Source organism: Helianthus annuus, chromosome 3 (assembly GCF_002127325.2).
Source record: "Helianthus annuus cultivar XRQ/B chromosome 3, HanXRQr2.0-SUNRISE, whole genome shotgun sequence".
In the NCBI taxonomy this organism is placed as follows: Eukaryota; Viridiplantae; Streptophyta; class Magnoliopsida; order Asterales; family Asteraceae; genus Helianthus; species Helianthus annuus.
Genome location: NC_035435.2, coordinates 154,551,597 through 154,569,864, shown reverse-complemented (window position 1 = coordinate 154,569,864; position 18,268 = coordinate 154,551,597). Strand labels below are relative to the sequence as shown.

General features: G+C 36.7%; 2 protein-coding genes and 1 long non-coding RNA gene across 6 annotated transcripts; all 3 read left to right on the top strand.

Moving 5' to 3' along the window:
* Nucleotides 1-482: 482 nt before the first annotated feature.
* LOC110930338 lies at nucleotides 483-3,449 on the top strand. Of its 4 annotated transcripts, XR_002587757.2 has the most exons (6): nucleotides 483-733; nucleotides 812-934; nucleotides 2,287-2,346; nucleotides 2,547-2,611; nucleotides 2,711-2,915; nucleotides 3,018-3,449. It is a non-coding gene; the product is annotated as an uncharacterized LOC110930338 (long non-coding RNA). The 4 variants fall into 4 exon arrangements; XR_004888683.1 differs by having other exon boundaries at nucleotides 839-934; nucleotides 2,287-2,611; XR_004888682.1 differs by having other exon boundaries at nucleotides 2,287-2,611; nucleotides 3,139-3,449.
* A 4,975-nt stretch (nucleotides 3,450-8,424) lies between these two features.
* LOC110930337 (berberine bridge enzyme-like 21) lies at nucleotides 8,425-10,117 on the top strand. The gene has a single exon (XM_022173637.2). It carries the CDS (start codon nucleotides 8,434-8,436, stop codon nucleotides 10,009-10,011), a length of 1,578 nt encoding a protein of 525 aa, XP_022029329.1. The 5' UTR covers nucleotides 8,425-8,433; the 3' UTR covers nucleotides 10,012-10,117.
* Nucleotides 10,118-16,315: 6,198 nt separating this feature from the next.
* LOC110932386 (uncharacterized mitochondrial protein AtMg00810-like) lies at nucleotides 16,316-17,131 on the top strand. The gene has a single exon (XM_022175725.1). The coding sequence runs from the start codon at nucleotides 16,316-16,318 to the stop codon at nucleotides 17,129-17,131; it is 816 nt and encodes a 271-aa protein (XP_022031417.1).
* The last annotated feature ends 1,137 nt before the right edge of the window (nucleotides 17,132-18,268 follow it).

Here is an 18,268-nt window from a genome sequence, read left to right as displayed (position 1 = left end):
TTTAGTTTCTGATTCGTCTACTGATAATGTGTTTGTATAATGAGAGATGAGAGATGAGAGAGTGCAGTATGTATGTATGTGTTGTGTGTATGTATGAGCTGGCTCGATCTTGTTAAGTGAAGTTCTGGATCGAGCTCGTTTAAGATCGACTCGTTGTTAGTTTTTTTTCAATTAAATCTAAGTAGCTCGCGACTAGGTTGACTTATTTACACTTTCTTCGTGGTTGAACATAGTATAGATATAGCTTAAATAATGATAAACTAAAGTTTTTTTATACCTATATTTTTTCTTTAGATATATTATATAAGTATTATTTATAAACTTATTAGTTTTTATAAATTTATCTTTCATCAAATTACTAAATTAGTGATTTATTTAATTTTGTATAATTTAAATTTATTTAATTTTGTATAATTTAATTATAGAAAATAGTTCCAGCTTAACATTTTCACCCAATTATTCTTCCCCCCAACCCAATTCCCGCTTAACATTTTCATATTTCACCCAATTACTCTTCCCCCCAAAACTAGGGCTATTCCAGTGCCTCCCATCTCAGACTACACTTCACATTTTGCAAAGCTAGGATTACTCCTGTCTCAGACCACCGTCCACCGTCGACCATCTATTGTCGTTTATTTCTCTCCACCACCGTTTGTTTGTTGGCTTCCTTGCTGTGACGCTCGCCCCTCGACACACTCGACCATCACTTGTTTGTTGTTGTCCAAAATATCAGGTATACGGTTGTTCATAGTCTTTATTTGCTTCGATTACACACTAATTATTGCTTGTTTGATTCGATTATTTACAAAAGTATCAATTTCACGATTTGGAACCCTAGCACTTGTACCAGCGGCTCGCATCTCGACATGTACCAGTGCCTCCTACTCAGAGCACAGACCTTGGTCTATCGTTTGTCTTCTGGCCAAAACATCAGGTACTCGTTTGTTCATTTACTTTGTTTGTGTTGAATTCCCATTAATTATAGCTTGTTGCTTCAAATTTTGATAAGGTATATAGAACAGACCTGTTGCTTTAACATTGCCTAAGCTGTTGTGATGTCCATTTTTTAGTTAAATTGTAGGCAAATATTGATTGGTTTTGTAGTTTCATGAAGAAAAAATTGTTTATTAAAATAAAGCTCGTTTGTTTATCGAGCCTGAGCCCGAGGCTCACATGTGAAGCTTGTTAGGCTCGTCGAGCCTTATCGAGTCTTAGTGTAAACGAGCCGAGCTTATTTAAACTTGTTTACAAGCCGGCCTCGAACCTAAAAATAAACTTATTTAGTAAACGAGCCCGAGCCCGAGCTTCACTTATCGAGCTCGCGAGCCTAAAAAGTCTACTATTTATATTATTTTTATTTAATATACTAATTAATAGATAATAAACGAACCGAGCCCGAGCCGAGCTCGAGCTTGAGAAAATACAAACGAGCCGAGCTCGAGCTTTGAGAAACAAAGCTCGAATAGAGCCGAGCTCAAGCCCGAGCTCTCATAAGTTAATCGAGCTCGAGCCTGGTCGAGCTCGGGCTCAGCTCGGCTCGTTTGCACTCCTGGTCACCATGTCCTGACTTTATTATTATTATTATTATTATTATTATTATTATTATTATTATTATTATTATTTGTGGCAATTTGATATTGTATGTTGCCACAGACTTAGAGCGAAAAGTATTTAGGAATTATTATCTTTCAAAACTCTTGATCCCATATAAAAATCTAAATGTCAGACACAGTCTCATAGAAAAGACATCATATTATCATTTACTTGTAAAAATTAAACAACAAAGAATCAACCAATAGGAATAGGTAACTAATCACACAGCAAACTAGCACACTGAAAGGTAATTTATGTGAATCGAAACAATTTAAAACATATAGAACTTAGAAGTGATTAAAGAGATTTTGAACACAAACAATTTACTTGCATCTGGATGACTATAAACAGATTGAACATAAACTCAAAAGTAATTATAGGAGAGGAAGAAACTTATGATTAGAGGAAGAATCGAAGAAGACATGAACCAATGTTTAATTCCAAAGTAAAAATTGAGCCGCCACTACAAAAAAACCTAAAAACTCTGTACGTCGCTATTTATACTTAAAAGGAAAAAAAAACTCCCGCTAATTTTTACCTCATCTGTATATCGCCCCGCTTTTCTCAGAATCTGCCACCTAAATAAATAGAGGCATATGTACCAAAACACCCCCTGTGGCGCTGGCTCATATTCGGTTAGTTGTTGCTTTTGTAGAATAACGATTTTATTGTTCAATTAACGTTCTTCCACAGGCATTTAAAGAAAGAGATCCTTCATGCTTGTCTTATTGCTCGGCTCTTTTATACCTAAAGGTATTTCAATTAGAATATAACTTCTTTTATGTATATGTATATCTCTATAGATTTGTATTTCATGAAAATTGTTACCAAATTCTTTTTCTTCGTCATTGGCTTCTAGAACTTTCTTTGACGTGAACTGCTAAATTAAATGGCAGTTATTGAGTTTATAATACTTTTGTATGGTTACCATTCTTTACAAACACATTGAGTAGCGCATGCATTGTGGAACCAAGGACGCAAGGTGTTGGCTCTTGCACTACAAAGTCGAGTTAGCGAGGTAACATTTGTGTAAATGTGGTCAATTTATCTTATTTTCGGTACATTTTTGTAATTAATGCAAGTTGCTTTTTATTTACAAACTTCTACTTCTGTCTAGGTATTTGGAGTCGATATACATCCAGGTATTGTTTCAAAAATGATTTCCTAACATAAATACTATATTTTTATTGGATTTTACCAATAACTGTTTTTCTTGTGTGTTCACAACTGCCAAAATCGGGGAGGGGATATTATTGGATCATGGAACGGGCTTGGTTATTGGAAAAACTGCCGTTATTGGGGATAGAGTTTCACTAATGCAGGTAACTTCAGTTTATAGCTAATTTAATCAATTAATCTGCATGGTCAGTAAAGTTAGCCATCTCAACTATACACTTGTGAGCGTAAATATTGTTTTTTACAAGGTATAACCTTGGGGGGAATTGGGAATATTAAAATTGGTGAAGGTGCAAGGATTGCTTCCGGTTCCCTTGTTATTAAGGATGTTACAAATTTCTGGGCACGTGTGATTGAACAACTTTTTAGGCTCAAGTTATGCGAACCCGAATGGTTGATTTTGAAGCTCGGGTTGAAGAAGAAAGGAATCTACTTGCATCTCGTCTTGAAGAAGAAAAGAATCTACTTGCAACTCGTCTTGACGAAGAAAGGAAGCAAGGGAAGAACTACAAAAACAACTTCAAGAATTTACGATAAATTGGCGTGCTCCCTCTAGTTAGTTGTAGTTTTTTATATCTTTTTGGAATTACATTGAATTGTATTAGCTTACGGTTTAAACGTATTGGATCTTGCGTTGTGACGCATGATTTTTGAATTTATGTCATAACTTTGGTGAATTTTGTAAAACAGGTTTTTGGTATTACATATTATTTCTGGAACTTTTCGCTAGAAAAATGCAGCAATATTAATTATTTTTTTTGCAGTATTTTTTTATTTAATAAATTAGGTGGTTGGAAATGTGTCACAACATAAATAGCTTTTGTCGGAAAACGGTCAAAAATAGTAGACCTTTTTTCTTTATTTTGTCAGAAATTTGTCACAAAACATACTCTAGTTTTGTCAAAAAAACCATCACAAAAATACCCAGTTTTCGTAGGAAATTTGTAACAAAACTTCTTATTTATTTGTTGGAAATGGGTCACAAAAAATACTCAGTTTCCTCGGAAATTTGTAACAACATTATTTGTAGAAAATTGGTCACAAAAAATACTCAGTTTCCTAGGAAATTTGTAACAATACTTCTGATTTATTTGTAGGAAGTGCGTCACAAATAATGTTGTATTAAAATTCGTTAAGTTTTTTTTGTTTTTTTTTTTTTGTCAGAAATGTGTAGCCAAAAAATAAATCCTAAAAGATAATAATTAAATATATTGTAGGAGATTCGTAGCAATTTGCGACGTAATAATTTCGTAGAAAATGTGTAGGAAGTTGCGTAGGAAATGCGTTGAAAACAGGTTTCCTACGAGCTGTTTTCCTACATCAGGTGTTGGTCATAAATGCGTAGAAAAGCCAGTTTTACGAGGCATTTCCTAGGAAAACTGGTGTAAGAATTTTCAGATTTTCTAGTAGTGGCTCCTGTCGTAAAAAAATATAAATATGAGGAAATAAGGAACAAGGATAATAAAATTTATTAATGATAAACCTTGGCAGTCTCTGTTAATCCGTTGTCGCCTGGTAAACCTTTCAGACGAGACGTTTTCCTCTTCCTCTTCCATAATAATCTTCCCCGCCCTTAGCACAATGTTTGCGTAAAAAATCTCCTCTTCCTCCGAAGACGATGACCACCAAGAATTAGATTGCATTGTGGGTGAAAAGATATATATATTTTTTTTATAAAAGAATGGTATAAAAACGGGAGTGTTTTGGGTTGAAAGTGGGAAGAAAATGGTATAAAATGGGATTTTTATAGAAAAGGGTTTTTTTTTTTAATTTAATAAACTAGCCGTTACAAACGGCTATATTTTTGAAAATAGGCACGTCGCACACGTCTTTGGGACGACGGAGAAGCCGGGACAAAGCATAGGGGGGCCGGTGTGGGGTGCGGCGCCGGGCCAAGGCCGGCCCGCATACCGTTTAGTCTTTAGTAGTTTTGATCATGAGAGAGAGTTTGAATGATTGTTGACATGGAATAGTCAGAACCTCACTGTGTCAACATTAGTTATGTTTTGACAATAATTTGAGATGAAATAGAAAACTTTGTTTGTAGCGAGAAGAGAAAACAAAAGGTACAAAATTGTACCATGGTGAAGTACATAAAGCTAGTATCTTTTATTGTACCATGGTGAAGTACATAAAGTATCTTTTAAGAGGGTTTAAAAGTTTTCCTACGTACCATGCATTAATTGTTGATGTTATGAAATAAAAATGTTGATTGAAGACATATCAGTTGTTAGTTGGATGTATAGCCACATGATCTGCCGGAATGTCATCCATTGATCTTGTGTTAGGTGCAACTACGATAGCGAAAACCTCATATAGATTTGTCATGTGAAATGCAAAAGTTGATAAAGAATTGTGATAACTAATCATAAAGTCGAGTTATTTTACGTTGCGATGCTGTGGCAAAAAGTAATGGGTAAAATTACTAGTTGCAAAAAGAAAATTAATAACATCTTATGACCTACATATGGACTAATGCCTAATGGGATGAAATTGTTGTTCACCAAGCAAATATTTTATAAGTTAATTATTGAGGTAGGAATGCAGGATCCTTGGATGCGCCCTTTATTTGAATTTCATATTGGGTACTTGCATTTAGTTAATAAAAAATCAGATACTCTATGATTGCCAATCTAGTCTTTGTTCAAACAACTACCTACCCCCAAGAGTGTATTTTTATCTGAACCCAAATATTGAACCCAACCTGATTCCTCAATTAACCCGAACCTGATTAAGATGAAACATGAACAACCGAACCCAATTAATTAAGATTAAACTCGAAACTTAAAGTAGTATTCGATTTGGAAATTGGGTTACAAAAGGTTAAGCTGGTTAACCCGAATCTACTTATAAATAATCAATTATACATATACATTACTTATAAAAAATCAATTATACATATACACACATGACTAAGTGAAAAGTCCAGTTTTCCTCCCATTTATTTTATTTATAAAGTGAACATGATGTTTTGTTTCGTTGTTTATATGTATATACATAAATGTTGTTATTGTCTTCCACCCAAATATATTAACCTAAAATTTTCGGTTTGGTTGACACAACTTAACGTTTTCCTTTGAGATTATACGACTGGTTGATAGTTTGGTTTTGTGCTTATTTTATTTCACATTTTTTAGTTAACATATGTGTTTACCGCATGAGTTTGTACAAAAGATTATATTACGAGCGTTTTTATTTGACATTTTATGTTATCTAAAGAAGATTATGTTAAGTTAAATGGTAAAACATGCATTGCAACTTTTACTTAAAAGTTAAAAACCCTAATAATGATTAACCCAACACGAATAACCAAAAACAAAGCAACCCAAAACCATTTTAACTTGAATCTTATTTAGTTCGGTTAACACTTAGGTGGTGTTTGTTTATTCAGATGCAAAATGTCTGCAGTCTGCGGACCACATCTGCAAATGTCTGCACGAGAAGAGGTGAACCAAATGTCTGCAGAGTGTAATAAAAAGAGTGTTTGATTATCTCACCTCTTTACCCCACATTTACAAACTTTTTTTCCCTTTCCCTTCTCCCACACCCCAAATCAGCCATAAATTCAGCCATAACCCCAATAAATTCAGCCAAAGGGTCGAAGAACCAACTGTTAGGGTTTTGAAAAACGTGAAACGCAGCCACAGATTACAGGTTGTTGTGAGCCCTAACCAGTCTTCGCCGGTCAACTTCGTTGGAACCAATTATTCTGGCGAAGCGGTGGTTCCTCAGATGTGCTCTCGGTGTTCTTGATAAGCAGGCTCAGACGCTGAAGATTGTTCAGATTGAAGCTAATAAGGTATTATTATGGCATGTAATTTATGTTTGTAGATGTTTCCGCCGGCGTATGTGATGGTTAAGGGGATCCGACGTTTGTTGAGGGTGAATGAGAGGTGAGAATTGGGAGTGTGTGTGGTGAAATCGAAGCAACCAAAGAAATCGAAGAACCAAGGATTAAAGACTGTGACGAAGATAAGAAGGAGAGAGCAGGGGCGGACCTGAAGTATACCGAGCCGTAGCGTGGGCTACGGCTCAACCTTTTTATCAGTAGTGTAATTTTTTTTCGCTTTTTATACAAATGATACCATTGAACAACTACGAGGACACTCCTAAAAAAGCCTGTAAGCCCAAATTGCAGTTTATAAACTTAGTTTCAATGGCGGATCCAAGGGCGTTTTGGGGGTCCAGAACTCCCTCAGTTTGGATAAAATGAAAAAAACAGTGGAAATTTTGTATGATTTAAAAAAATAGTGAGAATTAGTGAAAATCTACCAAAAGGAATCCGGTGGAAAAAAATCTTGGATCCGCCACTGCGTAGTTCCTACTTCTTAGCCCAACCCAAATATCAGTTATAAGATTATTACAACTTATAAACCTTATGTTATTAAAGCCCAAATCACTTGAAGATTGTAAATAATAAGCCCAATTTTTTAACAACGCTATGATTTATGCGGTCGAAAAAGATTTTTTTACATGAAGTAAAAGACGACGACGTGATGGAACGATTTCAAGCTATGAAAAAAATAAGAGGACAAATTAGCTATTTGTTTTACTTTATTTATTTATTGTCTTTTTTTAATATTGTATGATTGCACGGTGAATATTTTTTTTGGATACACCTGAATTAATTTCTAGTTCCGCCACTGGGAGAGAGGGTTGGAAGAGGTTGGAAGAGGTGAGAAGACATTGGACCATGTCTGCGTGAGGAAAAAGACGCATAGAGGTTTGAAGACATTTTTTAATAAAATGTCTTCTAAAAAACAAACGGTCTGCAGATCTAAACGTTTGCGCGTGGTCTACGCAGCGCACACATAAAAGATTAGAAGAGCTTTTTCTGAAAGAAAAAAAAACAAACACCCCTTTAGATTCCCCTAAAAAAACCAAATAACCCGATTAAAAAACTCGAACACCACCCATGCCTACCCCTTAGATTTCGCCATCTTCCCATCCGATCTGTTCATTCTATACAATTTAAGTGGGGTCCTCAATATATATTAACTTAATGAACGTGCAAAAGCAAAAGCAAGAAATCAAATTCTCAAATCTTTAACATATTAATAATTTTCATTTTATATTATTAAACAGGGTTAGGTAAGAAATCAAATTCTCAAATCTTTAGCATATTAATAATTTTCATTTTATATTATTAAACAGGGTTAGGTAGCAAATTAACAATTTAACCATATTAGAAAAGGGTAATGCACGATACCCCTGACCGTCAGAGTAAACCCACTCCGTGAGCCGCTTCCGACTGCTAAGCTCGACGGTAAATATCCCCAGTCTTGAGACCCCGGTGAGCAACATGTCTCGAACCCGTGACCTCAAGGTTGAAGTAGGGAGTCGGTGGCCACTGGGTAGTGACGAAGCTTGAGATTTCCGAAAGAGGGCGGAAGTCATCGGACCTAAAAATTTCTATAAAACTAAGGGGTCGAAAACATATATACTCAAAAATTTATATACGAAAACTACATACTATTCATTATTGAGCAAAAAGTTCCCTCGGCCGCACACTCTCACCCCTTAAAAGCTTCTTCCCACATGGGGTTAGGTAGCAAAAAATTTATACGTATTAACTATTCTGAAAATCAGATTTACATACAAACTTCTATAAATAAACATGTGCATGCATGTGGAAGTGTGGAAGAAATACAACAAAACAATATCATGTATTCAAACAATAAAATTTACCAAACCTTCCTCCAATACCTCCATCAAGTATCACCGGAACCCGACCCGGAAGTTTCCTCCGTTGTCCACAGCCCTAACTTCAACTCCACCACCTACACCACCATCCTCCGGTCTAACATCCGAAACCGCCGCTTCAACACCGCATCTACACCTAAACCAACACTCATTATCACCCCAACCAAAGAATCCCACGTCCAAGCCGCGGTCCTGTGCGCGAAAAACCTCGGCATTCAGCTCTTGACGCGCAGCGGCGGACATGACTACAACGGAAGATCATACGTTTCCCATGAGAAAAGATTCATCTTACTCGACATGTTTAATTTACATAACGTGTCTGTAGATATCGCCACAGAAACCGCGGTTGTCCAAACCGGAGCTCAGCTCGGCGAGCTTTATTACCGGATATGGGAAAAGAGCAAGGTGCATGGCTTCCCAGCTGGAGTGTGTCCAACAGTTGGTGTTGGTGGACATGTAAGTGGTGGTGGTTATGGCACCATGATTCGAAAATACGGGTTGTCAGTTGATCATGTGGTGGATGCGCGTATAGTCGATGCTAACGGTCGTGTTCTGGACCGTGAGTCAATGGGTGAGGATCTTTTTTGGGCCGTTCGCGGCGGTGGAGGAGCTAGTTTCGGTGTAGTTTTATCCTACACTGTTAAACTAGTTCCAGTACCCAAGATTCATACAGTATTCTTGGTAAGTAGAACCATAGCCGAAAATGCCATTGATCTTGTTTATAAATGGCAGACGGCTGCACCAACCATAGATAGAGATTTATTTATCAGAGTAATGTTAATGCCGAAGGTGTTGAACAACAAGAAAACCGTCCAGGCTTCGTTTATAGCACATTTCTTGGGCGATTCTGAAAGATTATTAAAACTAATGAACGAAAGCTTCCCGGAATTACAAGTTAAAAAAGAAGATTGTTTGGAAGTAAATTGGGTTGAATCTGTATTCTTCTGGGCAAATCTTGATTACAAGTCTCCAGCGGCGGTCCTTCTGGACCGCCACTCGGACACTGTAAACTTTTTAATACGAAAGTCTGATTATGTGCAAACGCCTATATCTAGACTCGGGTGGGAGTCTATATTCAACAAGTTGTACGAGTTAGGTAAATGTGGTTTTTACTTAAACCCTTATGGTGGAATAATGGAGGAAATTCCAGCGGATGCAACTCCGTGTCCTCATCGTGCTGGAAACTTGTTTAAGATCCAGTACTCGATGAACTGGACCGAAGATGATCCGGAACTGGATGGAAAGTATTTGAATGAGACTCGAGTTTTGTTTGAGTTCATGACTAAGTTTGTGTCCAAGAATCCAAGAGGTGCGTTTTTGAATTATAGAGATTTGGATATTGGAGTGATGGTGGGAACCGGTGAGAGTGGTTACCACTCTGGTAGGGTGTATGGTGAGAAGTATTTTAAGGAGAATTTTGATAGATTGGTGAAGGTGAAGACAGCGGTTGATCCAGACAATTTTTTTAGAACTGAACAGAGTATCCCACCACTTCCTAGAGTGAAAACGCCAGAACAATTTCTGTTTAGTAGAATTTAGTTTATATCATTATCATTGTGCATTTATTTTATATGAAGTTTTGAATAAAATTAAGGTGATTGTTTTTTATTGTAATAAAATTTGAATATACTACAATTTTAGGAAATTTTCGTATTTTCTGAATATATCCTGTGTTTTTTTTCCATGTTTGTTTTTTATCTATATTTTCACATAAAAAGTTGTCCGACATAACATATTACTACAAGCTTTTAAATCATTTTCATATAGGTAAAACTTTTTTGGGTAAAGATACTGTATAAATAGCCTTATCGTACAAAACGTATGAAAGACATGAAAAGTTAAAAAATCGCAGTGGCATTTTCATAATTATTTTACTCGTAATTATTATACCGGATCAAAATTACCCTACAAGATAATTTATAGAGTAATTATCATACTTTATAAAATTACTCTATAATATCAAAATTACCTTACAAGATTATTTGTAAACTAAGATTTAACTGCCATTTTCGTCCTTCTGGTTTGTTGGAAAATGTCATTTCAGTAAAAAAATTACGCCAGTTCTGTCCTGAACGTTTTTTTGAACGTGACACTTCAGTCCAAAAAGATAACGCCTTGCGCCAGTTCCGTCCTCAATGTTTTTAACGGCGCGTTATCTTTTTGGATTGAAGTGGCACGTTTCAAAAACGTTGAGGACGGAACTGGCGCAATTTTTTTTTGGACTGAAGTGGTATTTTTCACCAAACACAGTGACGAAAATGACAGTTAACTCGTAAACTAATTATGATACTCTACAAAATTATACCCTTATACAATTAGCAAAGTTGTGTCTGTTTTATTTAAAAATTACACCTTTCATTTTACTTAGGTTGCCTCAACACACCGTCACATCATTTGAAAGGCACCGGATCATTTAGTATAGCACCGATTCATTCATATATTAAACTAAAACCGTTGCAATAGTTGGATTATTATTTTTTTAAAACTAAACCGCTCGAAGAGTTTTGGTTTTAGTGGCTGGGTGAGAAACTTTTAATAATTTAATTGCTGTTTTAAGTTACGAAGGGCATTATAAGTTTGACTTTAGTTTTGTATAATTGTTGTTAAATGATGAAACAGTGGTTAACCAGCGGAGGTTAATACACTGGTCTTGTCAAGTATGTTACGTGAAGAATAATAGTTTAGGGGTATTTTACTAATTATTAGTATTTTAGGGGTGTCTTATGTAAGTTTCTATCTATTTATGTGGATGTTAGGTATGGAATGAAATCAAGCAGAATTTGAGTCAAATATCTCTCTATCTCTTAGTTTTCTTTCTCCCCAAGGTTTTAACCCTATCGAGGGTATTAGAGCCAGCCGATACCTCATCGGAGCTCTTCCGCCGCCGCCATGACGAACACCCGTAACAACGAGATTGATAACACACTGAAGTTCCATGATAGGGTCATCAACGAGATCCAGACGGCGTTATCGGCTTTGATGAAACAGCAGGAGCAGGCTTCGAAACAGCAGGAGGAAATCCTCAAGGCTGTGCGGGACAGATCTCAGTCGTCCGGCAGTTATTTTGGATCCTTCTCCGGTCCAGACAACGATTCCAGGGGTTCTAAACCCTTTTGGATCGGAAAAATCGAGTTTCCCAAGTTCTCCGACGTGTTGTTTGAAGACCCACCGGAAGAGATGGCTTCGCTACAACAAACTGGTACGTTACAGGAATTGAACACCGCTTTTGATTCGTTATTAAACAAGGTGACGTTGAGTGAAACCCAGGCCGTGAGTTTGTATATCAAAGCCCTCAAGCCGGACATCCGGGGCCCGGTTAAAATGTTCAAGCCACATACTTTGCACGAAGCGTATGGGTTGGCGAGAACACGGGCTCTTAACAATGAAACCCTAGAAGAGAAGTTTACGGGGGGAAATGGAACGGAGGTACCAAACCCACTGCTACAAAAATTACCCCACCCACAAATCTTTTTGGTGCCTGTTTAAAGGCAAAGGCGAGTTCCGTAAATGATTGGCGCCCGCCATGGCGCATCGCTAGGATTTCTCCGATTGCAACCGGAAGGACCGAATGGCGTCCACCCTGGAAGGAGTCGACTCAAAAGAACTCATGGATGCTGCATTTTTTTTTCTCTATTTTGTGATTCTTGAGGTCAAGAATCTTTTAAGGGGGAAGTATTGTTACGTGAAGAATAATAGTTTAGGGGTATTTTACTAATTATTAGTATTTTAGGGGTGTCTTATGTAAGTTTCTATCTATTTATGTGGATGTTACGTATGGAATGAAATCAAGGAGAATTTGAGTCAAATATCTCTCTATCTCTTAGTTTTCTTTCTCCCCAAGGTTTTAACCCTATCAAAGTAGGGTTAATCCCTTCTTTCCGAGAATCGGTGGCTGGATCGTCCGCTGATCTGTCTCTCTTGCACAAGGAAACACACCGTGACTCGTAACAAGGATGATGGGGTGAGGGGGTGCTAGGCCTGTAAACGAACCGAACGTTCATGAACTGTTCGTGAACTTGTTCGGCGGGAAGTTCGTTTATTTAATAAACGAACGAACATGAACAAAAAATTTTGTTCGTTTAATTAAATGAACGAACATGAACACACCTTGTGTTCGTTCATTTATGTTCGTGAACATTCGTTTATATTCGTTCATTTATGTTCGTGAACGTTCATTTATGTTTGTTTATTTACATTCGTTTATGTTCGTTTAAATTTTAGTAAATACATAAATAGTTATATTTATATAAATATTGGGTTTTCTAACTACTTATATAAATATAATTGATTAGTAATTGATTTTTCTAGCAATAAAAATGAAATTTTAAAATTTTTTTTAGATCGTAACTGATCACTTACTTAATATTTATATAAAAAAATACTTAATTTTAGTATTTATGAACCCCAATTTAGATGTGTTTTTGGATGAACTGTAATATATTAGACATGTTTGTTTGTGTTCACTAATGTTAAATTGTGTTTATTTATATTTGTTCAGTTACGTTCATTTGTGTTCTTCTGTGTTTGTTCAATCATGTTAATTTATTTTTGTTTATGTTTATTCAAATATGTTCAGTTCTTTCTTTTGTTTGTGTTCGTTTATGTTCGTTAACTGTTCGTTTAGGCTTTAAACGAACAAACATAAACGAACACGAACATACCCGATTTCTTAATGAACAAACACGAACAAAAAAAAGTGTGTTCGATTATATGTTCGTGTTCGGTTAAAGTTAAATGTGTCAATAACTGAATTGCCTGATCTTCATTCACTAGGAGAGGGAATATATACAGAGAGTATTACACCTACCCAAGAGTCAATCAAGGGATTTACCTAATATACAATGAGCTAAATATGGGACTAGTCAATGTACACAATTAATATAATAAATACAAATGTAAAAACATATCTGGATTAAATGATAATTTAAATAACTTTCAAGCTCAAAGTGATAGATATTCCCCTTTAGAAAACCTCCATTTGTTCTTTTCAAGAACATCCAGCATGGTTTTCTCATCACTACATTATAGTTTATTTATTTAGTTTCTCCAACTTCGAGCCTAATGCATGTGTTTAATTAACTAATGTTCATCTTGGAAGTTTCTGCAACTTTTTACTAAAACAAATGTTTAATGCATCTCGTGCCCTTCTTGTTTAGCTGTCTTTATCTTTACATACATATCCCCTCATCCCTATTACTACCAAGTTGCAGTTGCACCGGCCATTGGATTCTTACTTTCAAAGACATTCAACATCTGATGATCTCGAGGTTAGGCTAGCTTAGCTTGCTTATTTAGTATATCGCGATAATCACGTGGTTAGGCTTAATTAGTTAGTTCAACAAGTAAAAAAACCAGCAGAACTTGTTGTAAAACAGAAACAGTATTATAGTATTATCACTGTCATTAGCCTCAACCCAAATTTAGTTACTACTCAAATTATCAACCTCTCTAGCTAATCTGCTTACTTGCATGGCTGCTCGATGGCGGTTAACCAGATGGCTGACCGGCCCACTTTCTCCACTCGCGATAATCAGCATGTGACGTCTACGAATCACTAGCATAGTAAGTAGTATTACATTCTAATATTGTTCTTATACTGTAATGCGCATAATTTAGAATGTGATTTTGTGTTACTGAATAGTTAGAAATAAACAATGATGATATTTAACAAAAATGGTTGTCAAAAATGTTGTTGATGTGGATGAATCTGTGAGTTGCTCGCATGTAATGGCCATCGTATATGCTAGATTGTTTAGGATTAATGAATGATTCTGTTGTGATAAAATAATGATTTGCAAACTGATTTTATGAACTGATATGATTGAACGAGTGATTGATGAAGCCTGTGTAACTATTAGACGAATCATTAGGGTTCTGGGTGTATAACTGTTGATGATGAACATGCCCTACACAGACGAAATCACAGGGACCAGACGAAAACTAAGTGTTTTCGTCATACCTCAAGTCAACGAAAACCTTTGGGATTTCGTCGCCTGAAGGGTTTTCGTCACAAGGGATTTTGCCAAAGGTGATTTCGCCGCACGTGATTTCATCGAGTGTCCTCTGTTAAGTTTATTAACTCTGTTAGTATGTTAACCCTATTAGTATGTTAACCCTGTTAGTATGTTAACCCTGTTAGTATGTTAACTCTGTTAGTATGTTAACTCTGTTAGTATGTTAACTCTGTTAAGTACATTAATGGGTAACCATGTTAGAATAAACTGAGAAATCATTTATGTGAAGCATGAATTGCATGAATTTGATTAACTATTTACATGATATGTGATGCTAACTGCCAAGCACACTTTGTGATATAGATTGCATACAAGTCATTACAAACATAAACTGATTGTGTATACGTGCATACTATAGGCTTTGATTGAATTATTGTGCTACGTGAACTCTTGTTACAACTTGTATAATGATGTGTATGGTTATGTGAACGCTACTTGTATAATGTGAATGTGGGATACATGATTCATGTGTAAACGAAACTGATTAATCTTTGGTAACCACAGTAGGGTTTGGTTGACCAACTGGGAACTGGTAAAGTAACTTAACAAACCGAGCAAACCGAGGTGAGTTCACACACTTTCTACAAGGCATGGGATTCCCGGTGGCTGGGAATGGGTTAAAGAACAAAAACGGAACCTACATATCCTCCTTGGGTAGGATATGTACGGCCATCCTCCTTGGGTAGGATGCCAATGTTAATCCTGCGTATTCTCCTTGGGTAGAATACGTACGTTCGTCCTCCTTGGTTAGGACAACAACCTTAAACTTACTAGATAAAACTCTATCAATAAGTCCCTCATTTTATATCGACTTAATCGCCGAGGCCGATGGCGAGCGGGTCATTAGTTAATAGCGCTATTAGGTTTGACAAACCTCACACCGTGTCATTCGAACGGGCGTGTACTAATGGATCATGGCAAACTGTCAATGATGATAGACATTGATGTAGGGCACAACTATTGTTCGTCAGTTGTCGATATGGTAACGGTCTAGTGGTTCACATGGGGAAGCCCCCACTGATTATGGATATGGATTGGGAAATAAAGATACTGTTTATGGTTGGGAAAGAAGGAACTGGTTAAACATATTTTCAACTATGGGGTAACCCCCACGGCAAGTAAGCCAGCTAAAGACAAACTATGTTTTCGGAAACAACTTAAAACGAACACCCAACTGTGAACTAGCTCAACTTTGTTGTTGACTTGTTGTTATATGCCTTGCAGGTCTATATGCTTATATTAGTTAGAACTTGCTGTCTGAGAAGCTGGAGTGGTCATGGGTCGAGATACATGGAATCTTAATACAAGCTCAATGGTTTATGTACTCTCAGTTTACTAAACACTTAGCAAATGATTTATGCTTCCGTTGTACACAAAGAATGTTATGTAACGTTTGTAACTATTTATGTTAATAAATGAAAGTTTTATTAATTATAATTATGAGTTCGATGTGATTAGTGGCTTGGATCCTGGTATGTCACACGCCCCGCGGTAATTCCGCATGTGGTATTTTGGGGTTGTGACACTTACATGGCAATCACACATGGAACCTTGTTCCACGTCCATCCAACACCAACATCATTGGATCCAAATGGATTTATCGAATCAAATACAAATCCGACGGATCTATTGATCACTATAAAGCACGTCTGGTAGCCCAAGGTTTTTCTCAAATACCGGGTCTAGATTTCTCTCACACTTTTAGTCCGGTTGTCAAATCCTCCATCATCTGAGTTGTTCTAAGTCTTGTAACTATTAATCGTTGGAAGTTACGCCAACTCGATGTCAATAATGCCTTTCTAAATGGACATCTCATCGAAACAGTTTTTATGGAACAACCTCCAGGATTTGAAGACCCCAACCAACCAAACCATGTGTGTAAACTTAATCGTGCTCTCTACGGTCTCAAACAAGCTCCACGCGCTTGGTTTCAACGTCTAAGCACATTTCTCGTTGCTCTCGGTTATCAAAATAGCCAAGCTGACCCATCTTTATTTGTTTACAACCACCATGGGATCCTAATTTACCTCCTTATCTACGTAGACGACATTGTTCTTACCGGTAATAATAATGACACATTCATTAACAATTTTACATCTCGTCTTCACAAGGAATTCAAAATCAAGGATCTAGGTTTGGAGGTAACTCACACCAAATTGGGTCTCTTTCTAAACCAATCTAAATATGCTTACGATATTCTCTCCCGAGCCGGCTTACTTGACTCTAAACCCGTTACTACTCCTCTTACATCAAAGGATGTGTTCACTACTGATGGCCAACCATTCCATGATCCTACCCTTTACCGATCTCTCGTCGGCGCACTACAATATCTCACCATCACCCGTCCCGAACTCTCATACGCAGTCAATCAAGCTAGCCAATTTTTACAAAACCCCAACATCACTCACTTTCAACTAGTTAAACGAATTCTTCGATACGTCAAAGGCACTCTCTCTCATGGCCTAATTTTTGATAGACCACCTAACACTGTTTTATTAGGTTTTTCGGATGCAGATTGGGTGCGATGCATTGACACTAGAAGATCAACATATGGCTACTGCATATACTTGGGTGGAAACTTGGTCTCTTGGAGTGCTAAGAAGCAACCTACGGTTTCTAGATCAAGCTGTGAATCCGAATATTGAGCGACGGCGAACACGGCTGCAGAAATGATTTGGGTCACTCATCTCCTACGTGAACTTCAAGCATTACCATCGGGGCGTCCAACCTTACTATGTGACAACAAGAGTGCCTTATTTCTATGCCAAAATCCAAGTTCTCATAAGCGGGCAAAGCACATAGACATCGATTATCATTTTATTCGTGAATTGGTGGCCTCCGGTCATCTCAACACCAAGTTCATCTCCACAGATCACCAAGTCGTGGATATCTTCACCAAAAGTCTTCCAAAACCGTTGTTTGAAAAATTTCGATCCATGCTTCGTCTCGGACCACCTCCAACTTGCATTGACGAGGGGTATTAGGCAATATCGAAATGATTGCCTCAAATCAATCTCAAGATACTGTGAATAAATTGTAGTTATGAGCAATCTTTTTATTTTTGTAAAGAGGAGAATTCCTCTCTCTAGATTGTAGCATAGTTGTTGAATTTATAGGCATCTTTAGTGTGTTGTAAAATCATTTAGGCTGGTGGGTATGGGCTCCGTCCCACAAGCGTCGAGGTCCGGCGCCGGGTGGAACACCATCCCGTCCCCGTCCTTGGGTTAATAGATTATGATGTGTACGGTCCAGATTGTTTGTTAAATACAAACAAAGTCAAAATAATGAAAATATTTTTATTGTTGTTTTTTAATATTAATGAAAATATTTTTATTAATTTATTTGTTAAATGTTAAAAAATGGAAGATTAAAAAAATAAAAAACATAAAAGTGGTGGGATAGGATCATCTAGGACCATCCTCCTATACCCTCTAGTTTTGTGGGATGGACCATCCTTGGAAGGACTATGATGTGGCGCCTACGTGGCGGATCATCCTCCCTTGGATGACCATCACCATACCCTCTATCCTTAGAATTACCACAATAATAATCCAAAATTTCTTAAATTACAGTTTCAAGTTTTTTCAAACAAATAAAAAAACATATCTGGATTAAATGATAATTTAAATAACTTTCAAGCTCAAAGTGATAGATATTCCCCTTTAGAAAACCTCCATTTGTTCTTTTCAAGAACATCCAGCATGGTTTTCTCATCACTACATTATAGTTTATTTATTTAGTTTCTCCAACTTCGAGCCTAATGCATGTGTTTAATTAACTAA